We start from the raw sequence: 22,465 nt of genomic DNA on the forward strand, positions 1-22,465 counted from the left end.
GGGGGGGAGGAGGGGGGGAGGAGGGGAGAAGGGGGGGAGGAGGGAAGGGGGGGAGGAGGAGGGGGAGGAGGAGGGGAGGAGGAGGGGGGGAGGAGGGGGAGGAGGAGGGGAGGAGGGGGGAGGGGGGGGAGGAGGAGGGGGGGAGGGGGGGGAGGAGGAGGGGGGGAGGGGGGGGAGGAGGAGGGGGGGAGGAGGAGGGGAGAAGGGGGGGGAGGAGGAAGGGGGGGGAGGAGGGGAGGAGGGGGAGGAGGAGGGGGGGAGGAGGGGGAGGGGGGGAGGAGGGGGAGGAGGAGGGGGAGGGGGGAGAGGGGGAGGGGGGGAGGGGGAGGGGGGAGGAGGGGGAGGGGGGGAGGAGGGGGGAGGGGGGGGAGGAGGGGGAGGGGGGGAGGAGGAGGGGAGGAGGAGGGGGGGAGGTGGAGGGGGGGAGGAGGAGGAGGAGGGGGGAGGAGGGGGGGGAGGAGGGGGGGGGAGGAGGGGGGGGAGGAGGAGGGGGGGAGGAGGGGGGGGAGGAGGAGGGGGGGGGAGGAGGAGGAGGGGAGGAGGGGGGGAGGAGGGGGAGGAGGGGGGGGAGGAGGGGGGGAGGGGAGGAGGAGGGGGGAGGAGGGGGAGGGAGGGGGGGGAGGGGAGGAGGAGGGGGGAGGAGGGGGGGGGGGAGGGGAGGAGGGGGGAGGAGAGGGGGGGGGGGGGAGGAGAGGGGGGGGAGAAGGGGGGGGGGAAAGGGGGGGGGGGAGAAAGGGGGGGGAAGGGGGGGGGGGAGAAAGGGGGGGGGTAGAAAGGGGGGGGGGGAAGGGGGAGGCAGATGGAGACATGCCTACATCTATGTGTCATATTTGGGTAACAAAAAAGGAATCAGTCACTCAGATGTGACCACTTAACATGTTATTGTCATAATTTAGTCCTAGGAAGGGTTGATCGTTCATGCATAATTACTGTGCATTACCCCAACTCTCAGCACATTGCACCAAGCGTATTACAGGGCAGAATGTGAGTGGAGGATAAAACCAGAAACAAAGGGCGGGGTGAGTTCCAAGCCTCATTCTCAATCTCTACCCTTATTGGCTGATTGTATTGTTGGAGGATGCTGGGAGTTGTAGTTCTGGTCTGACACAAATGATATGTTTCTTAATGCCGAAGCCTACATATCCCAGACTTCCATGAGTTCAGCAGATTGTCATTGGGCAGTGCTGCTATCCATTCATATAACTGCTGCACAGAGGGGTGTGACTTACAGGTAGGAGCTGGTTTAATGCTATAATATTTGCGGTAGGAAACTTTTGCAAATGATGTATATTGCTGATAGTTAAACATGTGCAATAGGGACAAAGCTTTGCAAGCAAACATTACGTGTTTGCAGACATGGGGGGGGGGGGGGTGAGATCAGATGGAGTGGGGAGATATGCAGAGATTGGAGCGGGGAGACATGCAGAGACCAGGGGGGGAGGGGGATCAGATGGAGTGGGGAGACATGCAGAGATCAGGGGGGAGATCAGATGGAGTGGGGAGACATGCAGAGATCAGGGGGGGAGGGGAATCAGATGAAGTGGGGAGACATGCAGAGATTAGGGGTAGGGGAGATCAGATGGAGTGGGGAGACATGGGGAGGGGGGCAGAGTGAGAGATGAAGATATTAGGCTTTTACAGTGGGTTATTTTTCCTTTCCCTGTACGGTTTCCTAGTGCTGGTCCTAAATAATTGTAAATTATTTCATTAAATTCAACAATACCGACAGGTACTTGCATCTACTATTTATATTATTATACTATTAGTTACTTATAGTATTATATAACAAACAATACAAACCGGCGCCTAAAGAGTTCAAGGTGGATCTGTATATAGTCCAAATGGATAGAATACCAAGAGGTTGCAACTCCAATCTTGTGCAGGAGGTTGCAAATCCAATCTCACGCTTCCAAAGTCCACAGCAAGTAGTTAAGTGGCATATGAAAAGCAAACAGAGAAAATCATCATAGTGCAACAATGCTACTAGAATACATAGACAAAACAAACAAGACAAGACAAACAATAAATAGACAAAAGCAAGGCTAAAAATTCATATAAAGAGTTAATTTAATACATAATTTAGTTAAAATAACAATCAGGAACGCTGGTAGATGACGATTCCGGTTTGTAAAAACTGGAATCCTACTCACAAGATGTTCGTATAAAATGCGCAGTGTTAAGAAGGTAAGGTGGTGACTCCCACGGCATCAGATTAGTATCAGCTGTCTCGGGGCTGCTCCACACGCTGTCCCTCACTACTTGGCCGGAAATGCATCACGCGTTTCGTGCGCTTGCGCACACCCCTGAAGAAGTGCGCAAGCGGACGAAACGCGTTGGGCAGTCATTTGGAGTTTATTCTTGAACGAAGGCAGACCTCTCACGAGTGTATGTTCATGTACAAGCTGCAGGAAGAGGCGTTTTTTTCTTAAACCCACCCCCAGTGATGCATTTCCGGCCAAGTAGTGAGGGACAGCGTGTGGAGCAGCCCCGAGACAGCTGATACTAATCTGATGCCGTGGGAGTCACCACCTTACCTTCTTAACACTGCGCATTTTATACGAACATCTTGTGAGTAGGATTCCAGTTTTTACAAACCGGAATCGTCATCTACCAGCGTTCCTGATTGTTATTTTAACTAAATTATGTATTAAATTAACTCTTTATATTAATTTTTAGCCCTGCTTTTGTCTATTTATTGTTTGTCTTGTTTGTTTTGTCTATGTATTCTAGTAGCATTGTTGCACTATGATGATTTTCTCTGTTTGCTTTTCATATGCCACTTAACTACTTGCTGTGGACTTTGGAAGCGTGAGATTGGATTTGCAACCTCCTGCACAAGATTGGAGTTGCAACCTCTTGGTATTCTATCCATTTGGACTATATACAGATCCACCTTGACCTCTTTAGGCGCCGGTTTGTATTGTTTGTTTTCTGGTTTTCACTGACTGTGTTTTGGGTCAGTTTTTCCTGGCAGCCTTGCCTTATTATTTGTAAGGTATATTGCATATTGTTGCACAATTGTTTTACTGTATATTTTGTTTCACCTAATTTATAGCTTTGAGCGCTAATCACACCACACTTTTTTTCCCCTTATAGTATTATATATTATTATATTCTCACTGCATCTGCCCATATCTGTCTGTCTGTCATATCTGTCTGAAGCACTTATTCCCATGACCTGTTATTTATATTATCTGTTAATTATTTGATTACCACAGGTATTACTACTGTGAAGCGCTATGTACATTAATGGCGCTATATACATAAAGACATACAATACAAAGGCCTCGTCCGGGGCGAGAGCGAGCGCGCTCGACCGCCGTGTCGTGAGAGTAGGGGCTATTAGTGTCCAGTGTCGTTGTGCGTGCAGGGGGCTTGACCATGACGTCATGTGAACGGTTCGTCATCATTGGCTGAAACGAGCACGTGACGAGGGCAAGCGCGACAGATTCAAAAGCATTTGTCTCTGCAAGCAGTTGAACGCAGAGTGCTCACGGGCACATGTGCGCACGTGTGCACTCAGGTCAAACATTGTCGCAATGTGTTTGATCGTGCTGAGCCCGCAAGCCCGCTCAGCTTCACCCTGGACGCGGTCTTAAAGCAACAAACCAGCTCTTTATTTATTTTTGTACATATTTATTTTTCTTATCTAATTTGAAGCAGGGTCCCCTGGACTTGAAACACAACTCTCCAAACTACGGGGACCCTCTGGTTCCTGAGATGTTTGTTTGAATTTAACATTCCCTTACAAAAATTCTTTCCCAGGTGATACTTTGTGTCAGGGATGGCCAACTCCCGTCCTCTAGGGTCAGCTTTAAAAGATATCCCTGCCTCAGCACATGTGGCTCAATCGGTGACTCCTACATGAAATTGTACAAGGACACAGATAACAAAAGGCATAATCCAGCAGAGGACAAGTGAGAAGAAACCTATAATGATGTACCGTACATTCTTCCAGAAGAAGTGACAAAAACAATCAAATCTATGAAGAGTGGGAAGGCTCCCGGGAAATATGGAATTACAACTGAAATCTTGAAAGAAGCTGGGGAAGTAGCAGGGAAAATCCTTGCAACACACAAAAGAGGGTATCCCCCGCACTGCTGAGAAGTGTCAGTGTGAGGTGCTCACGAGGTAGGGTAGATTTGCATACACGAGAGAAAAGAAACCTAGTAGGTGAGCACTCAATCACAGCAAAAGTGTCGTGGTAATATTAAAAATATTCTTTATTATCATCAATGAATATAAAATAAAGAGGTTTAAAATTAGATCAAACAGCATGGACTGTGACTGATCAAAATTACATTGCTGCACCAGCTATGTTGATTGTACATATGGGAGATTGTATGACAAGTAATCAAAATCTCATACTGTAAATTAACAGCCTATTGTGATAGAGTAAGGGGCCAGTAATTGAACCGCTGTATAGTAACTACCTCAACAGCCAGTAGTATCAATTGATGTAACTTAGGTAAATGTAGCTCAGTAGCTATGAGCTACAATCGAGGAATGAGACTGCTACAATTGTATGTTGAATGCAGATACACCTCAAAGTATAGGAAGATACAAAACCGGCAAAGAATGTAGTGTCCACATGATTTTGGGCACTGCCGAGCAGAGAGTGTCTCCCTTCGTGGGAGCACACAGCCGCTATACCGTTAGCAGGGATAAGGATACAATCACTGATGCGGAAAGGTAAGTATAGGTTATATCCCTGTATATGGCAGCAAACATCGTAGCCCAAAGTAAGTGAGTGGCTGTGCCGTTAATTAACCAAATATTGCAGCCAACCCCCCTGACAGTTCCCAGCTGATATCAGAAGCGGATCCACGGCTGATATATGATCCCGTGTGTAAATCCGTGTGTGCACTATACGGCAAGGATGTATACAGAGGGAATAGATGATATATGCATATGTGGTATGAAGGGATCACCAGGTAAAGTATTTATCGGGCGCATCCAGAACCAACAGAATAACTAACCTAATTGAGGCAGAACTCTATCTCTTCTATGCACTGTCCCCTACATCAGCACTGATCATAATATATCAATGCTGATGTGCTCGAGGGCATGCCTAAATAAAGACAGCAGAATAAAATAGAGGTCCCTTATATGGAGAGGTCCTGCGAAGCTGAATTGCTGCATACAGGATCGTTATGTATGGTATACAACGCAGGGACTCCGCAACTTAGAATCAATGTCAGTAAATGTTGCGGTCACAGTGATGGCGTCCCGCATGTGTGGGGGAGTATGGCTACGATGTTTGCTGCCATATACAGGGATATAACCTATGATATACAAGGGCATTATTCTCCAGTATACACTAATTGCCTCCCTGATTTTTTACATATGACTTATACCCTCCTATGTAATTACTGCCTCCGCATACTTACCTTTCCGCAGCAGTGATTGTATCCTTATCCCTGCTGACGGTATAGCGGCTGTGTGCTCCCACGGAGGGAGACACTCTGCTCGGCAGTGCCCAAAATCATGTGGACACTGCATACTTTGCCGGTTTTGTATCTTCCTATACTTTGAGGTGTATCTGCATTCAACATACAATTGTAGCAGTCTCATTCCTCGATTGTAGCTCATAGCTACTGAGCTACATTTACCTAAGTTACATCAATTGATACTACTGGCTGTTGAGGTAGTTACTATACAGCGGTTCAATTACTGGCCCCTTACTCTATCACAATAGGCTGTTAATTTACAGTATGAGATTTTGATTACTTGTCATACAATCTCCCATATGTACAATCAACATAGCTGGTACAGCAATGTAATTTTGATCACAGTCCATGCTGTTTGATCTAATTTTAAACCCCTTTATTTTATATTCATTGAAGATAATAAAGAATATTTTTAATATTACCAAAATCCTTGCAACTCTTTACATGCTGCTTGAAGAACAGAACAATGGAGCAATGCCATAGTTACCCTAATCCACAAGAAAGGAGTCAAACAAGACCTCAAGAACTATAGATGAATCAGTCTACTTCCAATCACTTACAGGATTTTTAAAAAGTTACTAGGCTAATTAGTTGCAACAGACGCCCAGCGTAGAGAGCAAACGGGATTTCACAGTCGATACAACACAGTGGACCACATCCAAGTCATACAAGAAGTGATTTCCCGAAGTAATGGATATGATCTACCACTCGGTTTAGGATTTGTAAATGACGAAAAATGTTTTGATTTCATCTGCACCTCGGCGGTCCTGGATGCATTAAGAAGACAAAGTGTTGAAGACGCATTACATTGAGAATATAAAGAAAATGTAAAAGAAAGCTACATCAACCATTAGATTACATTCAAGCAATATAACGATCAGCAAAGGTGTGTGGCAAGAAGACACCAAAGTTTTCACAGCAAAACTTGAATTGTAGAAGACATTAAATTGGAAATAAAAGGGAATAAAAATAAACAGTGCATATTTGAGTCACTTACGATTTGCAGATTACATTATTTTTGCCAGAAGTTCAGAAGACCTCTAGGAACAAATTTGGCCTCCATATTAATCTCAGCAAAACCAAAGTGATGTTCAACAAATGTGTCAAGTTTGTAAAGATCCAAATAAATGGAATAGAACAAGAAGAAGTCGAAGACTTATCTTGTCCGACAAGTATCGTACAAGGAAACCTTTTTGAATTAAATAGGAAAATGAAGATGGGATGGGGGCATTTGAAAAAAACAAGACAATATTTCAAGGGGACTTTCCACTGTGCCTTAAAAGGGAAGTTTTTGACCCGTGTATTCTGCCCATGCTCACGTATGGATGTGACACTTGGACCCTAAATGTGTAGATAATTCAGACGCTTTAGAAAACGCATGATTTGCTATTTGTGTTTTATTCATAACCTTGATGTATTTGAAATTCTAATATCATATCCACTTTTCTTTTGATAGAAACATAAAACCTTAAGTATGTGGTGAGAAACTTCTGTAATCCTCAATGTCTCCCTGAAGAATATGAATGACTTAATGATGAGGAATCATAAGAACATGAGCATGGATCAGATGATTGGTGAGATATTGCAGCACGCCTTCAGTATCATTTACTTTCTGACTGGAGAGGTGAGGTCCAGTGAACAATGCCATAATAACACTGCTCATTCTAGAATGTACATTGTTACTTCAAGGGCTTGTGTGTGAGACTTGGGTTCATAAAGGCAAAGGTCCTAGGGGAGCCAGACCAAGAAGTCATGCACTGAAGCTGGAGGTTGGGTGGAAGTACTTTTTCTTGGAAAGGATGGTGGATTCATGGAATAGTCTCTTAACAGAGGTAGTAGTAATAAAACATGTTTGGGATAGATATGACAAAAATAAATATATAGGAAAGTCAAGGATCCAATTAGGTCTAATGTTATACAACATATAGGAAAATTAGCAGAATGGTTCTTATCTGCTGTCAAATTCCATGTAAAGAAGAAGACCATAGAGGCAAGAGTTTGACATGATTAGGCACAAGGGGAGAATAGAGAGAGACCAGTATGGGCAGAGATGGATGTGACTGGGGAGAGCACAGATCATAGAAGGATGGGGTTTAGCAGAGGGAGAGCACATGGTTACAGAGGAAAAGTGATTGAGCAGTTATATAATGCATGATCTGGGGGCGATATCATTGGGCAGAAGATACATGGTCGATTGCAAGTTTTAGTTGGTATGTGTATATTTTGCATTGCGATTTTAATGGTGCTAGAGGAGAAGATGCTTAAATGTACGTTTTTATTCAAAAAGCTACTGCACATCAATCAAAACTTGTGAGCACCAGAACTGTCCTCCCATTGAAGGATGATATTTAAATTGCTAACTCTCTCAATCTGTAGGAATATTGTTTTGTGAAGAAGCAACACAAGCATGTCCCCCACACAACCCCTCGCTGCGTGTCAGAAGACTTCTGCAATATCCAGAGTCTCATCCTGGATTGTCCAACTAATTTGATGAATGAGAAGATTATGGAACATGCCACCAAGATCATTCATCTATTGACTGGAGAGGTGAGATTATACCAACTTTATGCCAATGTGGTGAGCTTTACTGAAGTAGGCACCTGTAATGAAAAGTTATGTGATTTGGGCAGAAGGCTTCTGGGTGCATTGAGAAGGATACAGAAGGGGACACGTCTGTTGAAGTGGGTAGTTGGTTGGTGAAAGAAAAATATGAACACAAAAGATACTAGCCGCTCAACATTAATAAACAAGTAACAAATTAATATCTAAAGTATGGGGTTCATGGGTTAATGGGATACTCATATATACAGAGTGACCCAAGAAGGGTTAAAAAGTGTCCTCTCCCTTTGAAGAAGCGTGCAAGACACGTGAAATGGTCGTCGGGTTTTATCTGACGTCATGACGATGGCGTCGGGCGGTGGAGACAGATACATCATCTGAAATCACACTCCGCAAAACTGGTCGTATAGCGGTGTTTTTATATTTTAATGGCGATTGGACATACAAGCTGTTTTGGCATTACTTAGTTACTGGGAGGGGTACTGAGTTTTGACTGACTCTGGATACCAATACTGAGGTCTCCCACAATACAGCCACGCATATAGATTACCCTACAGCTGACAGTAATGGTTCACTGACCTATTTTGTGAGCATTTTGTGTATATTCATATATGAGGGAATAACTGGAATACATCTAGCAATACTATACTGTGACTTAGATTTCTACCTCTAACCATTGGGGACTCTCATGGGTTACACTATATGGTCTGATTACCCTGTCAGTATATTATGAGCATATAAGAATCTGGCATTTGCCCACATTATTTGGATCTGTTCTGCTTTGCTTCAGATGTGCACTGTGTTATATAACTTAGTGAATCACTATGTTTCATCATGATTGAACCCCTTGTTTAAACAACTGGGAATATTGGGTTCCATCACTATATGGTTACTTTCCCAGTACCCATCAGTTATTCAATATGATGGAAATCACCTTGGTGGATAGGTTACCTCTCCATATATATTTTGATATCCTTACTAAGATTAACTTGGATTTAAAGTATTATTTACCCATCCACTCGGTTATAGATCAAGAGGAGTGTGATATTCATTGTCAGATGTTATTGCAACATAACAGATAACTTCTTATATGTATCTGAATACTACTTACATTGTTTCAATAAGCATTTGTATTCCACCATTGGGGATTTTAACAACTGATACTGTGTATAATCTGTGTATAGACTTAGTGAGTCTTTTTGCTTAATAAAATTGTATTATTTTGATGCTTTTAGACATTCTGCTCTGACCATATTTTGGTTCTTGGGCACATCAGATATTTCTCTGATGTATAGCCCAGGTGTATTGACATCAATGAATACAACACCATTTGAAGACTATTAGTCTGACACGCTAGACTTTAATATTTTTGGCTGAGTGCAACTGTGGGGAATCTTTTTGACCCTTCTTGGGTCACTCTGTATATAATGGTGAGAGAAAAGCATAGAACTATACAGTAGTTAGCCAGATATGACCCAGAACAAGGAGGACAAAGAAATAAGAGCAGGCCCCCAATGAAACATGGATTTTAGCAGAACATGCTGAACTCTACTAGACTATATCTGGGAGAGTGGGTATCAAAGCCAGTGGTGATTGTCTGTGACATAGTTAAATGGGGGGGAAGCACTCACAATTCCACCTGATGGTTCCTGCCACGGGTACACGTCAATCCAAAATCTGTTTGGAGCAATATGATATAAAAAAGCTAAAACTCTTGTGTCTCTTGAATCTTGTGTAAAAATGTTATTTGAAGATCTGCTTTAAATACATTTTCACACACTTTTCAAGGTCGGCTTGTTTTGTATCATGGAGGTAACGGGTCCAGAATAAAGAATATTGTAGAGCATGCACTTCATATAGTACTCACTATACTGGAACAAGAAATTGTGGTGCACCAAATCCTGACAGGTCTGATCCTGTAGTCGATCCCGTGTTAGAACCGTTTCAAAAATAGAATTGCCGCGGGCACTTCAGTAATTGAAAAATGTTTTTATGTATTGAATAAACCTGTTAATCCTACGCGTTTCGGTCCCAGCTGGGACCGTCGTCAGGCCTTGCTTTGCCCTGACTGTGATCCCAGCTGGGAGCGAAATGCATAGGAATAACATGTTTATTCATTAAATAACTTTTTCATATTTTGTGGTAACGTGACCAGGATATTCTCCAAAGCTTCCATCCCATATTGGGATAAACAAAAATAAGGTTGCTCTAGGGGCAGCTCCTCCCCATGACCTGTTTTCAAGGTAAACACCACAAGATGCCTTTGGCAAAGCTGATTAACCTTCATTTTTTTTCTCTAGCTTTTTTTCTGAATTTAATTTTTATTTAAAAGGCCCAAAACCTGCAGTAGAGCATCCACATAGCAACTCCTGCTGTTTGTTTTCACTTACTCCACTAGGCAGCACAGAGATGTTGTCACTTATAAGGTTGTTCGCGGTTAATGGCGCAGTGTCGGTTTCCTGCAAGCTTCCTGGATTTGTAAGATTTTGTGATACAAATGATAAATAATACATAATAAATGGCTAAATAATACAGTGCGTGCCTCTACCTGAAGTACTCTTTTAGGGCGACAGAAAAATTGACCCCCCAGGAAAAATACAATCTGTTACAATAAGCATTAAATTGTAACTAAAGGCAACACCATGTACCTTCACAGAACCTTCACACTAACTTCGATAAAATAAAAATGTAACCCACGATTGTACTTAGAACATTGGTTGTCAACGTTTTTTTGGTTAAGGAACCCTATAATTATATTGTGGAATTCTGGGGAACCCCAACTTTCTTTCCCCCCCCATCTTTGTCTCCCACCCCCCACTTGGACTCTCTCCCACCACCCTCCCTCAATCTTTTCCCCCCTTTAGACTCCCTACACACACACCTTGCCCAGGGGTGCTGCGTCAGTCCACAGCTCCCTTCTCCTGTTGGCCAGAAGTTGGACTCGACTTCCAGTGCCAACAGGAGGAGGAAGAAGAAGGATGCGGTGTCCGGCTGCTGCTACTGCGCCGGGTCACTGCTGCATGGGGTGCCGCCGGGCCTGGGTCAGTTGTCCCAGCTCTCCCCCCCCATGGCAGCCACGGATACTGTGGAACCCGGGTGGAAAATCACAGGCCTAGAACAGGGCTTGGTAGTTGATAATGCAGATGCATGATAAATATTTTTAAACATTGTGAACATTGATTTTGAATGAAATTAGCAAGTTTCAATATCCTTGTAAATTAATTAGAAGATTGCAACAGTATGCACAATTATAGTGCAAGGCTTGCCGCCGTATCGGAGGTTGTCGCAAGGCAGTCAGTCATACTAATTTGCAAAGAAAGCATGAAGTATCATAGAGCAACAGAACCTTAGTGAACGTAACTGTATTAGCAATACATTTCTTACAATACAAACACTTCACATGTCTTGCTATGTTTCAACGGTAACACCTTCTTTCCCGCCCCCACCAGTGCATTGTAGACCCTTTGTGGGAAACTCTGTACCAGTTGCTGTGTGACCCGGGTCAGTCCCATGTTGCAGCCGTTTAGGAAAACCCAAGTTTGGTGCATGGGCCTAGTATGAAGTGCAATTTATCACTCTATCTTTGCTGGTGTAATCAGAGGCAACCAGTTGCAATATTGGAAAGGGTCTTATTTTATGAGACCCAATTCTAATTGAGCCATTTTCTATTGTGTTTTATATGCTATATTGCGGGCTTTAGTTCAATTAAGTCACAGTTACAGATTTTTTCCTTATTTGGAAATTCTTTTTTTGTGTAATATTTTTTAGTTTCTTTTAATAAAATTTACTTACCTTGTTTTTTTTGCTCATCAAAGGAAACTTGGTACACCACTTCTACTCATTCCTATGCACCCAAGTGTCCCCCTATTTTTGTTATTATTTATATCACCAATATTTTAATATATGCATATTTTTCTACACCAATTAGCGCTTTGAATCACTCTTTGTATCTCGTCAGTGTGAGGATGGTTATACCGGCATTTATACAGATTTCACAAAAACTTGCATGTAGATTTTGCTGTGTTTAATACTGAACCTCCCGTCACGCCGTGACTGCGTTCTTTCACTAGTCCAGCAGATCTGTGATATCTGCGTCTCCCCACTATAGCCTTACGTGTCCGTTGTGCTGACACAGGAAGGATTATATCTGGAACACACAGATCAGTTCTCCAGGTGTCTTGGAATTAGCAGCCTGAAAAGACACACAGAAGAGATCGGCAAAAGACAGTCTTTTGTTACAGCTTCTCCTTAAGGGCATTATTCTATATACGCCGAAGCGAAAGTTCGATCGGTTATTGGCAGAAAATCCCCCGAATGGCTACTTCAGCATATATAGAATTGCCCACTTCATTGTGCTGGGAGGGACTTAATCCAACATCCAACTGGTTAATGCAGGCTACAGACTTGTATAATGTCAAATTCTCTCACAGATAGAAAGGCACAACACTGCATCATGGCGTCCTTGCAAAGCATGCTGGTAAGTGTAGTTTCCAGGAAGCACGTTCCCATAGGAAAAGCAATGGAGGGCAGCCATTTGTTGTCCAAACACAGACATATACATATTTAAAGCAGAACTTTACTACAAAGCAGGTGGTTTATATAATGGATTTTCACAGCTGGAACCAAATGGCTACCTAAAATGTCATGGTACGCACAGTTTGGACATGCGAGAACTCTTTAATATTGTGAGATGTCTTCAGATGCAAAAATGTAGACCCCCCAAATGGCTCAAAAATCCAGCCAACCCGATAAAAAGCTTTTAGTCAAACTAGTATTTCATTAGTGGGGTTTGCACTCCCAACTCTACCATTTGGGGGGCAGATACCTAACACGTGTCTTCTCTAAAGATGCCTCCTGTAGATGTTGATTCTGGTCTTCAGTCTCTCCCGTCTCTGGGTATCTTAATTACCAGACATTCATTGCCGAGTTCAAATCACTGTAAACATTAATAAATAAAACCTTTTAAACTCCTTGGAGGTGTTTTTCCCCCTCTGTCTTCCTAGGATCTCAAAGGGACAGTTTCTTCTACCTGTTTACATTTTTTAAAATTTATTAAAGATTCATAATAAAGTTATTTTTATTTTATATAGCGCTTTTCTCCCAATGTCACTCAAAGGCCCTCACAATTATAATAGCGGTATGCAGCACATAGGCATTTTTACAGACACAGTCCCTGCCCAGGTGAGCTGACAATCTATGATTTTTGTACCTGAGACACAGGGAGATAAAGTGACTTGACCGAGAGCCAAGACCGGGAACTGATCCAAGCTCCCCTGCTTCTAACTCAGTGTCATTGTGATCAGTCCGTGTCTTTACTCACTGAGTCGCTCCTTGTGGATATCTGTCTTCACCTCCCTAGTTTTTTCCTCGCTCAATTATTTTCTTTTTTTAAGGCAGTGTATTTTATTCCTTAAAAATGAGTTGAAATCCTAAATGAGTATGACTGCTAAGTCCCTTTCAGTGACATGAGTACTTCTGGAGAAATGGGGACACCACTTCCCTCAGCGACGCTACTCAGACTAGATCAGGCACAAATACAATATTGAGACGTGCTCTTTGATAAAGTGCGATCCCTCGCATGAAACATGTCAGAGTGAACATTTTTTTGCTGTTTATGTGCCAATAAATTTATAGTTTGCTGATCCAGAGGATTCCCGGTTTGTTTCACTGAGGTAGGCAGCTGCACCGCCTTCTTCTCTCCATTTGTTCAGTGACATGAGTAGACTTCAAAGAACCTTATCTGAGAAGATTAGGATCGGATGCTTTTTCTGATAACTAGAACACCTTTACAGTGTGCCTGGAAAACTGCCCTGTGCTGCCTGGTAGAGGAGTAGAGCATAGAAGCTGTAAGGTGAACACTCCAGTGCAGGCTGTGGGCCTTGAAAAAATATATAAATATAATTAAAAACCGCTAGAAAAAAGTAAACAAAAACAATATTGTGGATCTGCTTTAAAGGGGCATCACATGGAGCTCACTTTAACCATAGGTCATATTAGGGGGAGAGGGACTGTATAAGCACTGATTTCTGTGTCTGCATAACAAATTGGGGCTTCTCTTGGTTTCAGGTGTCTATTAGGTTTGATGAAGTTGCAGTCTATTTCTCCAAGGAGGAATGGGAGTATTTAGAAGGACACGAGGAATTGTACAAGGATGTGATGATGGAGGATCACCAGACCCTCAACTCAATGGGTAAGTGGAGACTGCCGCTAATTCTAACACAATTATGTTGGATTCTAAGCAAACAGTTCTGGTTTCACTTAATTTTATTTGTTGTTAGATTTATTCATTTTATTTTTTACTAGAAATATGTTTATTTCAGGGCCCCGAAACAGAGCACAGAGACGGCTATTAAATCCTGGAGTCACCCCTTGATTGGTTTTGTGCCGTGCTTCATTCTCCCCTTGAGAAAAAAAGGGGAGTAAACCCCATATATCCGATGCTCCTAATTGGTGTGTAAGACTGTTTAGTTGTCTTGTAACCTCCTTGTCCATATATAATCACCAGGTATGGGAATCTTACTGCAAATATGAAATAATAAAAGTCATAAAGGAGGGTAGTATATAGAATGAATACCTGGGTAGGGGGCTAGTGCACAGGAAAATGGTTAGAGGCAGGAGAAGAAGCATCCGCATATGCCTCTCTCATGAACTGACGAATCACCCACAACCTGCTGCCCTTACCCGACCCGGTGTCTTCACTGCCCGTCCCTCCGGTCTCGGCACAGGAACACTCCAACGGTGTTGTCTCCGGTAGGAGGCTGTTCGTCCGGATGAATCCCAGCATGCCGTGCGCTCCGTCACGTCCCCGCGTTCCAAGGGGCGGCGCCAGAAGTTCACACTGGGAGGGATGTGAGGCTCCCTTGTAGTGCAGTAAGATGCCTGCGTGCTCCAGCCAGAGTAGCAAGTAGTAGAATAAAGATGATAGCCGGTCACTGCCCGGGCTGACTCCCGTTTTGCAGTGACCGCCTATCATCTTTATTCTACTTCATTCTCCCCGTACCAGTATTTTTATGGGTCAGGGTTCTGAAATCCTCTGGTGGACTATAAGTATAAATTGAAATATTGAGACATTCTAAAGTTCATATGTTTGATTTTATATACAGCTATTTGACATGCTTATGAGTTGACGCCTGTCACAGGAGACCAGGCAATTACACCTTTATACCAGGATAATTTCACTGAGCAAAACGAGTTAATGAAATAAATTGTACATTTATTCACAGGAAAAGGCAAACACACAATGTTACACAATTTACAGCAAATAGGCAGACTTACTTAGGCATTGGGGGTTGAAAACAAACTATATTTTCCTAGTTGTAGGGGCTTATCGCCAAAGCTTACCCTAAAAAGTCTTAGAATGGAAATCACCATGCCGTTCCAAACGTCCCAGCTCCCTCTCACTCTCCAAAGAGCTGAAGTTCACTTACTGCTTAGAGTCTTAGAAAACTTTAGAGAGCCTTAGAAATCTGGAAAATTTAAAACTAACTTAGACACTTCGAAGACCCTTAGAAACTTTAGAGAAACCGTAGAAACTGAAAATCTATCTGAGCTGCGTAAGGGTTTTTAAAACCTCTCGGGTTCATTCACAGAAAACCTACAACCCAATCAAAAACGTGAAAAAATTCTCAGTAGCCAATCGGAGCGGGGCTCACCTGGCTGATCATGGCAGAGGCGTGTTGAGCCAGCTTGAAAAAAAACCTGTGTGCTGGAAATATGAGTCAGCCAATAGGAAATATTTCCACAAGCAGCAACTTCCACCCAGCTAACTCCTTGCCGGCTCCGCTACGTCTGGTGTCACAATCAGGGCCCAGTGGGGTGGCCTCTGTTCTCTGCAACTGGCACCTGGCCTTTTCCTGCTCATCAAATAGTTCCCTACTTCCACATCCTGGACCCCCTTTGAAGGCCAGAGGGCGGGGTAGCCATCAAGTCTCCTATGCAAATGGATTTTTATACATACAGTATAACACCCTCTGAACCTTACTTTAATAAAGTATGAACCTTACACTTTTATGCTTCTAAAATGTCTTTTTAGTGATGAGGGATAGAATGAGAACTTGTACTTTTTAGTCCAACTAGCCATATGCCTCACACTCTGTAAAACCTGACTTTAGACTCTAACAAAACCTTAACAAAAGTCTTCTATATAACTGGAGCACCCCCTGAACCCCTATACTGGGTTCAGGGTGATCGGGGCATAAGCTGGGCAACCCTCCTTATACTAGGGACCCCTTGACTGTTTCTGGGACACCTCATATCCCTATGCCCCTTTTAACTTTCTGGGTTGTGCTGAAGTAGGGAACTTGGCTTAACTGTTTTCAAGGGAGGATTTTGACCAGAGGTCTGTGCCTATATGTCCCCAAAACCCCCCTTGAAACTCATAGCCTCTGAATCTCCACTGGTTAGCACTCCTGGAAAGTTAAAACACACAAATTCCTTATCGTTACACAATCACATACACTTCATGTACAACCTATGGGTGCAAGAGCTGACACTCTAAACCCACCGTCACAGAGATCCATAACACTGTATTTGCCAACTTTCTCTCATTTAAGAGACCTGGGATTTTAGTGTGTGTGTGTGTGTGTGTGTGTGTGTATTGTGATGCCCACAACGCGTTAGTCTCTTTTAATCCCAGATAAAGGCAGGAATCTTAGTATTTCTCTATACAGGGTTTATTTACATGGTAAATTATACACCAACACACCCACCGTCCCTTTAAGTCAAAACAAATCATAAAATAAACGCCTACTCCTAGGAGACTAACTATACATGCAGCTTTAGCCCTTACTAACTGGATGGACAGCGTAGCTGGTTACCACCCCAAAACAGGTACTATTATAATAATTATGTTCTTGTATAGCGCTGCTAGTTTTTAAGTAGCGCTTTATAGAGACATTTTTGCAGACACAGTCCCTGCCCCGCAGAGCTTGCAATCTATGTTTTTGGTGCCTGGGGCACAAGGAGAAAAAGTGGCTTGCCCAAGTTCACAAGGAGCCGACACCGGAAATTGAACAACGACGACATGCTTCATACTACATACAAATGAACATGACACTCACTATAGATTATCCCCTACTTCGAATTCAGTGCCAGAGTCAGTGTCTTTACTCACTGAACCGTGCCTTCTATCCAAGCTAAACATGCACTGGCTCTACACACAGCAATATAGTGTTTCTCTTATGTGTCTCTGTTGGGGCTCCAGGTAGTTCCCTTTGGCCCCTGCGAGAGTTCAGAGAATCCCTCCTCTGTAATTCCAAGGTTATGAACCTGATGTCCCCACTTCAGCGCGGTCTTGCATCCTTCATTTTTAGGGGAGCTCAGCCCCAAGAGAGCTCAGAGAATATCTCATTTCTAAGTCCAATGTTAAGGACAGAACATCACTGCTTCAGCACGGTCTCGCGTCCTTTCCTCTTCCTGGGATTAAGACCCAGGCAGTCCCAGCAAACTCCGCGACCACCATCCAGCGAGTCTAGGGGACTGGGTAAGCTTCCACAGCTGGGGAGAACTCTTCTCTGTCCCCCTGGGAACAGCACTCTCTCAGCATGGCAGTTCCCTGTGTCTGCCTTAAAATACTTCCTTGTTCATTCAGCAGTTCATCCTGGTTATCTGCAGCTGAACTAGCTACTCTAGGGGAAATTAACTCTCTGTATGCTGAAAAGTCCCATAGCTGCCCTATTCCAGCACCTGGAGACAGTGATTGTATCACAATATATGTATGTATGTATGTATGTATGTATGTATGTATGTATGTATGTGTTCACTAATCTGCTACAACAGACCCTGGGCTTTGCCCAGTCTAGAGAACAAGTAATCCTAATTACTCTCCCCCTCCCCCCCCACTGTGTGTGTGTGTGTGTGTGTGTGTGTGTGTGTGTGTGTGTGTGTGTGTGTGTGTGTGTGTGTGTGTGTGTGTGTGTGTGTGTGTGTGTGAAGGTGGTTATTGTAACTTGTGTATTGTGGGGGGAGGGGGGATACTGTACTGTAGGGAGGGAATTGTATGTGTGTGTGGCCAGCGGAGGAGGGGGAAATGAATGTGAGGAGGGGATTGAGGGAACTGGATTGATTGTGGAGGGGGTGTTTTTTTTTACTGAGTGATAGCAAAGGGGGGGAGTGTGGGAGGAAAAGGGGGTAGTGAGGGAGCGGGTGTGAGGGGGGAGAGAAATACATGAGGAGAGTGAGGAGGTGTAAAAGAGGGGGGGCTTGGCTCGCAGGGGCCCTGAAAAAAATGTTGCCCAGACCCGCGCATGTCTAGCCATGCTACTGCTCCGACCCTTCCATTCTCTCTCTACCCTTCCCTTTCTTCTCCAGCCCCCTCTCCCCCTCCACCTTCTCTCTGCTTCTCTTTCTCCCCTCCCTTCCACTCCTCCCCTTCCCTTTTTTTCTCTCTTCCCTCCTTCCCTCTGTGTGTAAATAGAAGATATATTAAGCTGCTTTTCTTTCCCCACCTTCTCTCCTTACCTCCCTGCTGCTCTCCCCCTCGTCTTTCTCTTTCTTCGTCAGCTATGCAGTTTAGACAGAAAGCAAACAGGTTAAATGACAAGCCAGTGCAATAGAAAAAGTGCAAAGTGAAGATCTCTTCAGCAAGAGAATAGATCACTGGAACAGCCTAAATATCAAAAGGTGCAGTATACTCAATACAAACAGTCTTTGGGAAACATCGGCAGCACGCCTAAAAATCCTCTCTGGTGTCCATCTGTACATCCCGCTTTATAACAGGAAAGATCAGGCAAACTGATGGGGCAGATAGTATAGGCAAATGTATTTATATGGACATAAAAAGCACAAACAAATGCACACTCAGTGTAACAGGTTAAACTTAGCATTGAGTTAGAGGTTTATACTCTCTTCAGAGTGACAAAATCTCACTGCCGCCCGACCCGCACAGCGTCCCCCGTAACTCGCAACAGCCTGTGACATCACATCCGGCAGGATACAGCTCTGATTTTGGGAGATACTGGTAGTGGCGTCAACATGAGGTCAGCAGGAAACAAGGTCTGGAGTTTACGCTACATCAGCTTCCTCATCTGAGACGCCACTACACTGATCTCCCAGAATCAGAGCTGTATCCTGCCGGATGTTGCGAGTTACAGGGGACGCTGTGCGGGTCAGCGGCGCTGAGATCATAGAAAAGGACAGACTATAGATAACATTGTGTTTTTACGTTTGTGTTATTTCCTGTTTTGCTATTGTCTTGTGTCTATGCCACGTATGTCATATTTCTTGTTTGACACATTATCCAATTAGTGACATGATTATCATGCTGATTGAATAGTTCAGAAATGCCACTTTTCTGATGAGCTTCTTCCCCCAATGTGTGTTCCTGTCCTACAGATGGAACCGTGAGCAAGAATATGACAGAAGAATGCAACACTCCACTTTGGCCGTCAGACTGGGTAACAGAAGAGCATCACAATTTGTCTCTAAGTTTCAATGTAGACGGCTGTACGACCCAAACTATACAAAGTGAGAGACAAATAAAACCATTAAGAATTTCATCAGAAAAGCAAACTTCGTGTGAAAATACAGATCTCACAACCTCTTACCTCCATAATAACACAGGGGGTGTGAAGACAGAATATACATCTGTTTCTGATGAGCATTGCATCAGTGAGGATACTAATGCACTGGAAATTCCCAATGGTCTGCCAGTGAATAACTGTAACTTCAGAGAATATGGTAGAAGCTTTACCAATCCACCTTTTCATACAGACCATCAGAGAAGCCACGAAGAAGAGACACTCTGTAGTAGGCTTAATACACACCAGAGAACCTCCCCAGTAGAGAAGCCTTATGAATGTTTAGAAAGTGGGAAATGGTTTACTCACTCCTCCACTCTCGTCAGAAACCAGAAATCTCATACAGGAGAGAAGCCTTTTTCATGTGCGGAATGTGGGAGAAACTTTATTCAACTCAGAAACCTTGTTTCACATCAGAGAAGACACACAAAAGAAAAGTCACATACATGTCATGAATGTGGGAAAAGCTTCACCCGTAACTCATTTCTGGTTAGACACAAGCTAACTCACACTGCAGAGAAGCCATTTTCTTGCCTTGAGTGTGGGAAAGGCTACACGCAGTACTCACATCTTGTTAGTCATCAGAAAACACACACAGGAGCGGACCTATTTTTTTGCCATGAATGTGGGAAGGGTTTTACTCAATCTTCAGCTCTTGTAAGACACCAGAGAGTTCACTCCATGGAGAAGCCATTTACATGCCCAGAATGCAGGAAACGCTTTAAATATTACTCTGATCTAGTTAGACACCAGAAATCCCATACAGGAGAGAAGCCTTTTTCTTGCACCGAGTGTGGAAAATGCTATACACGCCACTCACATCTTGTCAATCATAAAAAAATTCACACTGGGGATGATCTTTTTTGTTGTCGGGAATGTGGGAAAAGATTTACTAATTACTCGGCTCTTAAAAGACACCTGAAAATTCACTCTGGATAGAAACAATTTGCTCTTTCTGAATGTGGTAAATGCTACACTCGACTCTTTCATCTTACCAGTCATAAGAAAATTCACACTGGGGATAATCTCTTTTGTCTTGAATGTGGGAAAACCTTTACTTATTACTCGACTTGTAGACACCATAAAATTCACTCTGGAGCTAAACCATTTGCTTGCATTGTGTGTGGCAAAGCTTTCACTCAACTCGCTAATCTTAGGCTAGGTCCCCAGTGCAGCCGGCGGAGCGTGCAGACGTGTGCGCGCGCCTCTCACCAGCCCCTTACCTGCTCCCTGGCTCTCCCCGGTCCCTCCGCGCTCCCAGGCTCACTGCGCACTATGACGCGTAAGCCGGCAGGGGCTACAGCCAGTTAGTGATCCCGAGCGGCGGCGCATCACGTGGTTTTGCAGGGAGCCAATCAGAGAGGCGGGGGAGCGAGAGGGGGGTGGGGGTGATATGTGTCATTTGTTTTTGTTTGTCCGTGGCTCCGCCCCTTGTCATGGCCGTGCCCACACAGCCCGTTTTGGCCACACTCCCCGCGCCTCAGAACGCCACCTGAATATCGCGGTATAGCGCTCTGCACGCGCTGCCAGGTCGCAAGGCGGACGTGCAGGCGCGTGCAGTGGGGCCTCAGCCTTAATGCGCACCAGAAGACTCACAAAGGAGAAGTAATTTGCCTGTTCTGAATGTGGTAAAAGCTACCCTCTACTCATCTTACCAGTCATCAGAAAGTTCACACTGGAGATGTGTGCCAAATGTTTTACTCAGGACTCAACTCTTAAGCACCCAGAATAGGGGACCTACTAATAGGAACATTCTGAAACTATCACTTCTGTTCATGGCATTAATCCTACTCAATGGTTTTGCCAACATGTTAATTTATTTTAATAAATTTAAAAAAAAATGTTTTCCTGAATTTAGTAGAGTAATTAAATATATGTAGCGCATGTAAAGGATAGAAGGGAGAGGGGGGATATGATCGAAACTTCCAAATAAATGAAGGGGTTTCAGCAAGGAACAGGAGGAAAGCATATTTCAGAGAAAGTACTCGAACAAGAAGTAATTCTCTGAAGCTGAAGGGTGGAAGGCTTAGAGGAGATGTGAGGAAGTCGTTCTTCACAGGAAGGGAGGTGGATTCACGGAGAAGTTTCCCAATAGATGTGACAGGGGCGAGTAGAGGAACAGAAATAAAATGTTTCTGCAATACATGCAAGGCTGCTAGCCTAAATATGAAAGAAAGCCAATGATGGAATGGGGTCTGAGGTCTTACAATAGATAGTAAAGTGGGCAATCCAGATGTGCCAATTGGTTTCTATATGATGTACAATTTGTTTTTTCTGTGACACTCTTTAGTGGATCAACATTATTACTATTATTATTTTTATACAATTTAGACTTTCAGCAGTGCAGTGGGATGTGAGGATACTAAAGTTACAACTTTCTCATACACTTGTACAATAGGTAAGAAGGACTCTGCTCGTAGGAGCTTATGAAAGGATTTGGGTGACTGTCCCTTTAAGAAATTCCATTCTGCAAATCTTTGTTCATTTTCTTGTTCCTGGATTTTGTTTTCCTTTTTCCTCACAGCCCAGGTCTGTGGCAGATTACTTCATTCATTTTCTATGAGACAATCCAGTGTTAACACACACATACATTCTTTGCACACGTTACTATTTCTATTAGGAGATGCAAATTCTAGCCTCCTATCAGACTCTAGCATGAGTCACAGATGTATTACTCTATCCAATCCAAAGTTACCAAATGTAGGCCCCGCCCCTGTGTGAGGCAGAATACATTACTTTGCAGTTCCTTTGTTAAATTATGTGAGCATATCTCTGGTATGGCTCGCATCTACTAATTAGTAAAACCAGCTGAAGAATTATTCCATTGCTTGTGTGTCAAATTTGTCCTAAATATATTCTTTAACACTTACAGTAAAAGGAAGGGAGACTGGAAACATACAATATACTGGAAGAAAAACGTTGGTGTGTTTGTTTTTTTTA

At 43.6% G+C, this 22,465-nt stretch overlaps 1 protein-coding gene across 1 annotated transcript; it reads left to right on the plus strand.

Moving 5' to 3' along the window:
• The first annotated feature begins 1,107 nt into the window (after window positions 1-1,107).
• LOC142498855 (uncharacterized) lies at window positions 1,108-22,465 on the plus strand. Its single transcript, XM_075607456.1, has 5 exons — window positions 1,108-1,231; window positions 6,907-7,074; window positions 7,827-7,997; window positions 14,076-14,199; window positions 19,341-22,465. The coding sequence occupies exons 2-5, from the start codon at window positions 6,970-6,972 to the stop codon at window positions 20,462-20,464; spliced, it is 1,524 nt and encodes a 507-aa protein (XP_075463571.1). The 5' UTR covers window positions 1,108-1,231; window positions 6,907-6,969; the 3' UTR covers window positions 20,465-22,465.

This window comes from Ascaphus truei, chromosome 7, assembly GCF_040206685.1.
Source record: "Ascaphus truei isolate aAscTru1 chromosome 7, aAscTru1.hap1, whole genome shotgun sequence".
Taxonomy (NCBI): Eukaryota; Metazoa; Chordata; class Amphibia; order Anura; family Ascaphidae; genus Ascaphus; species Ascaphus truei.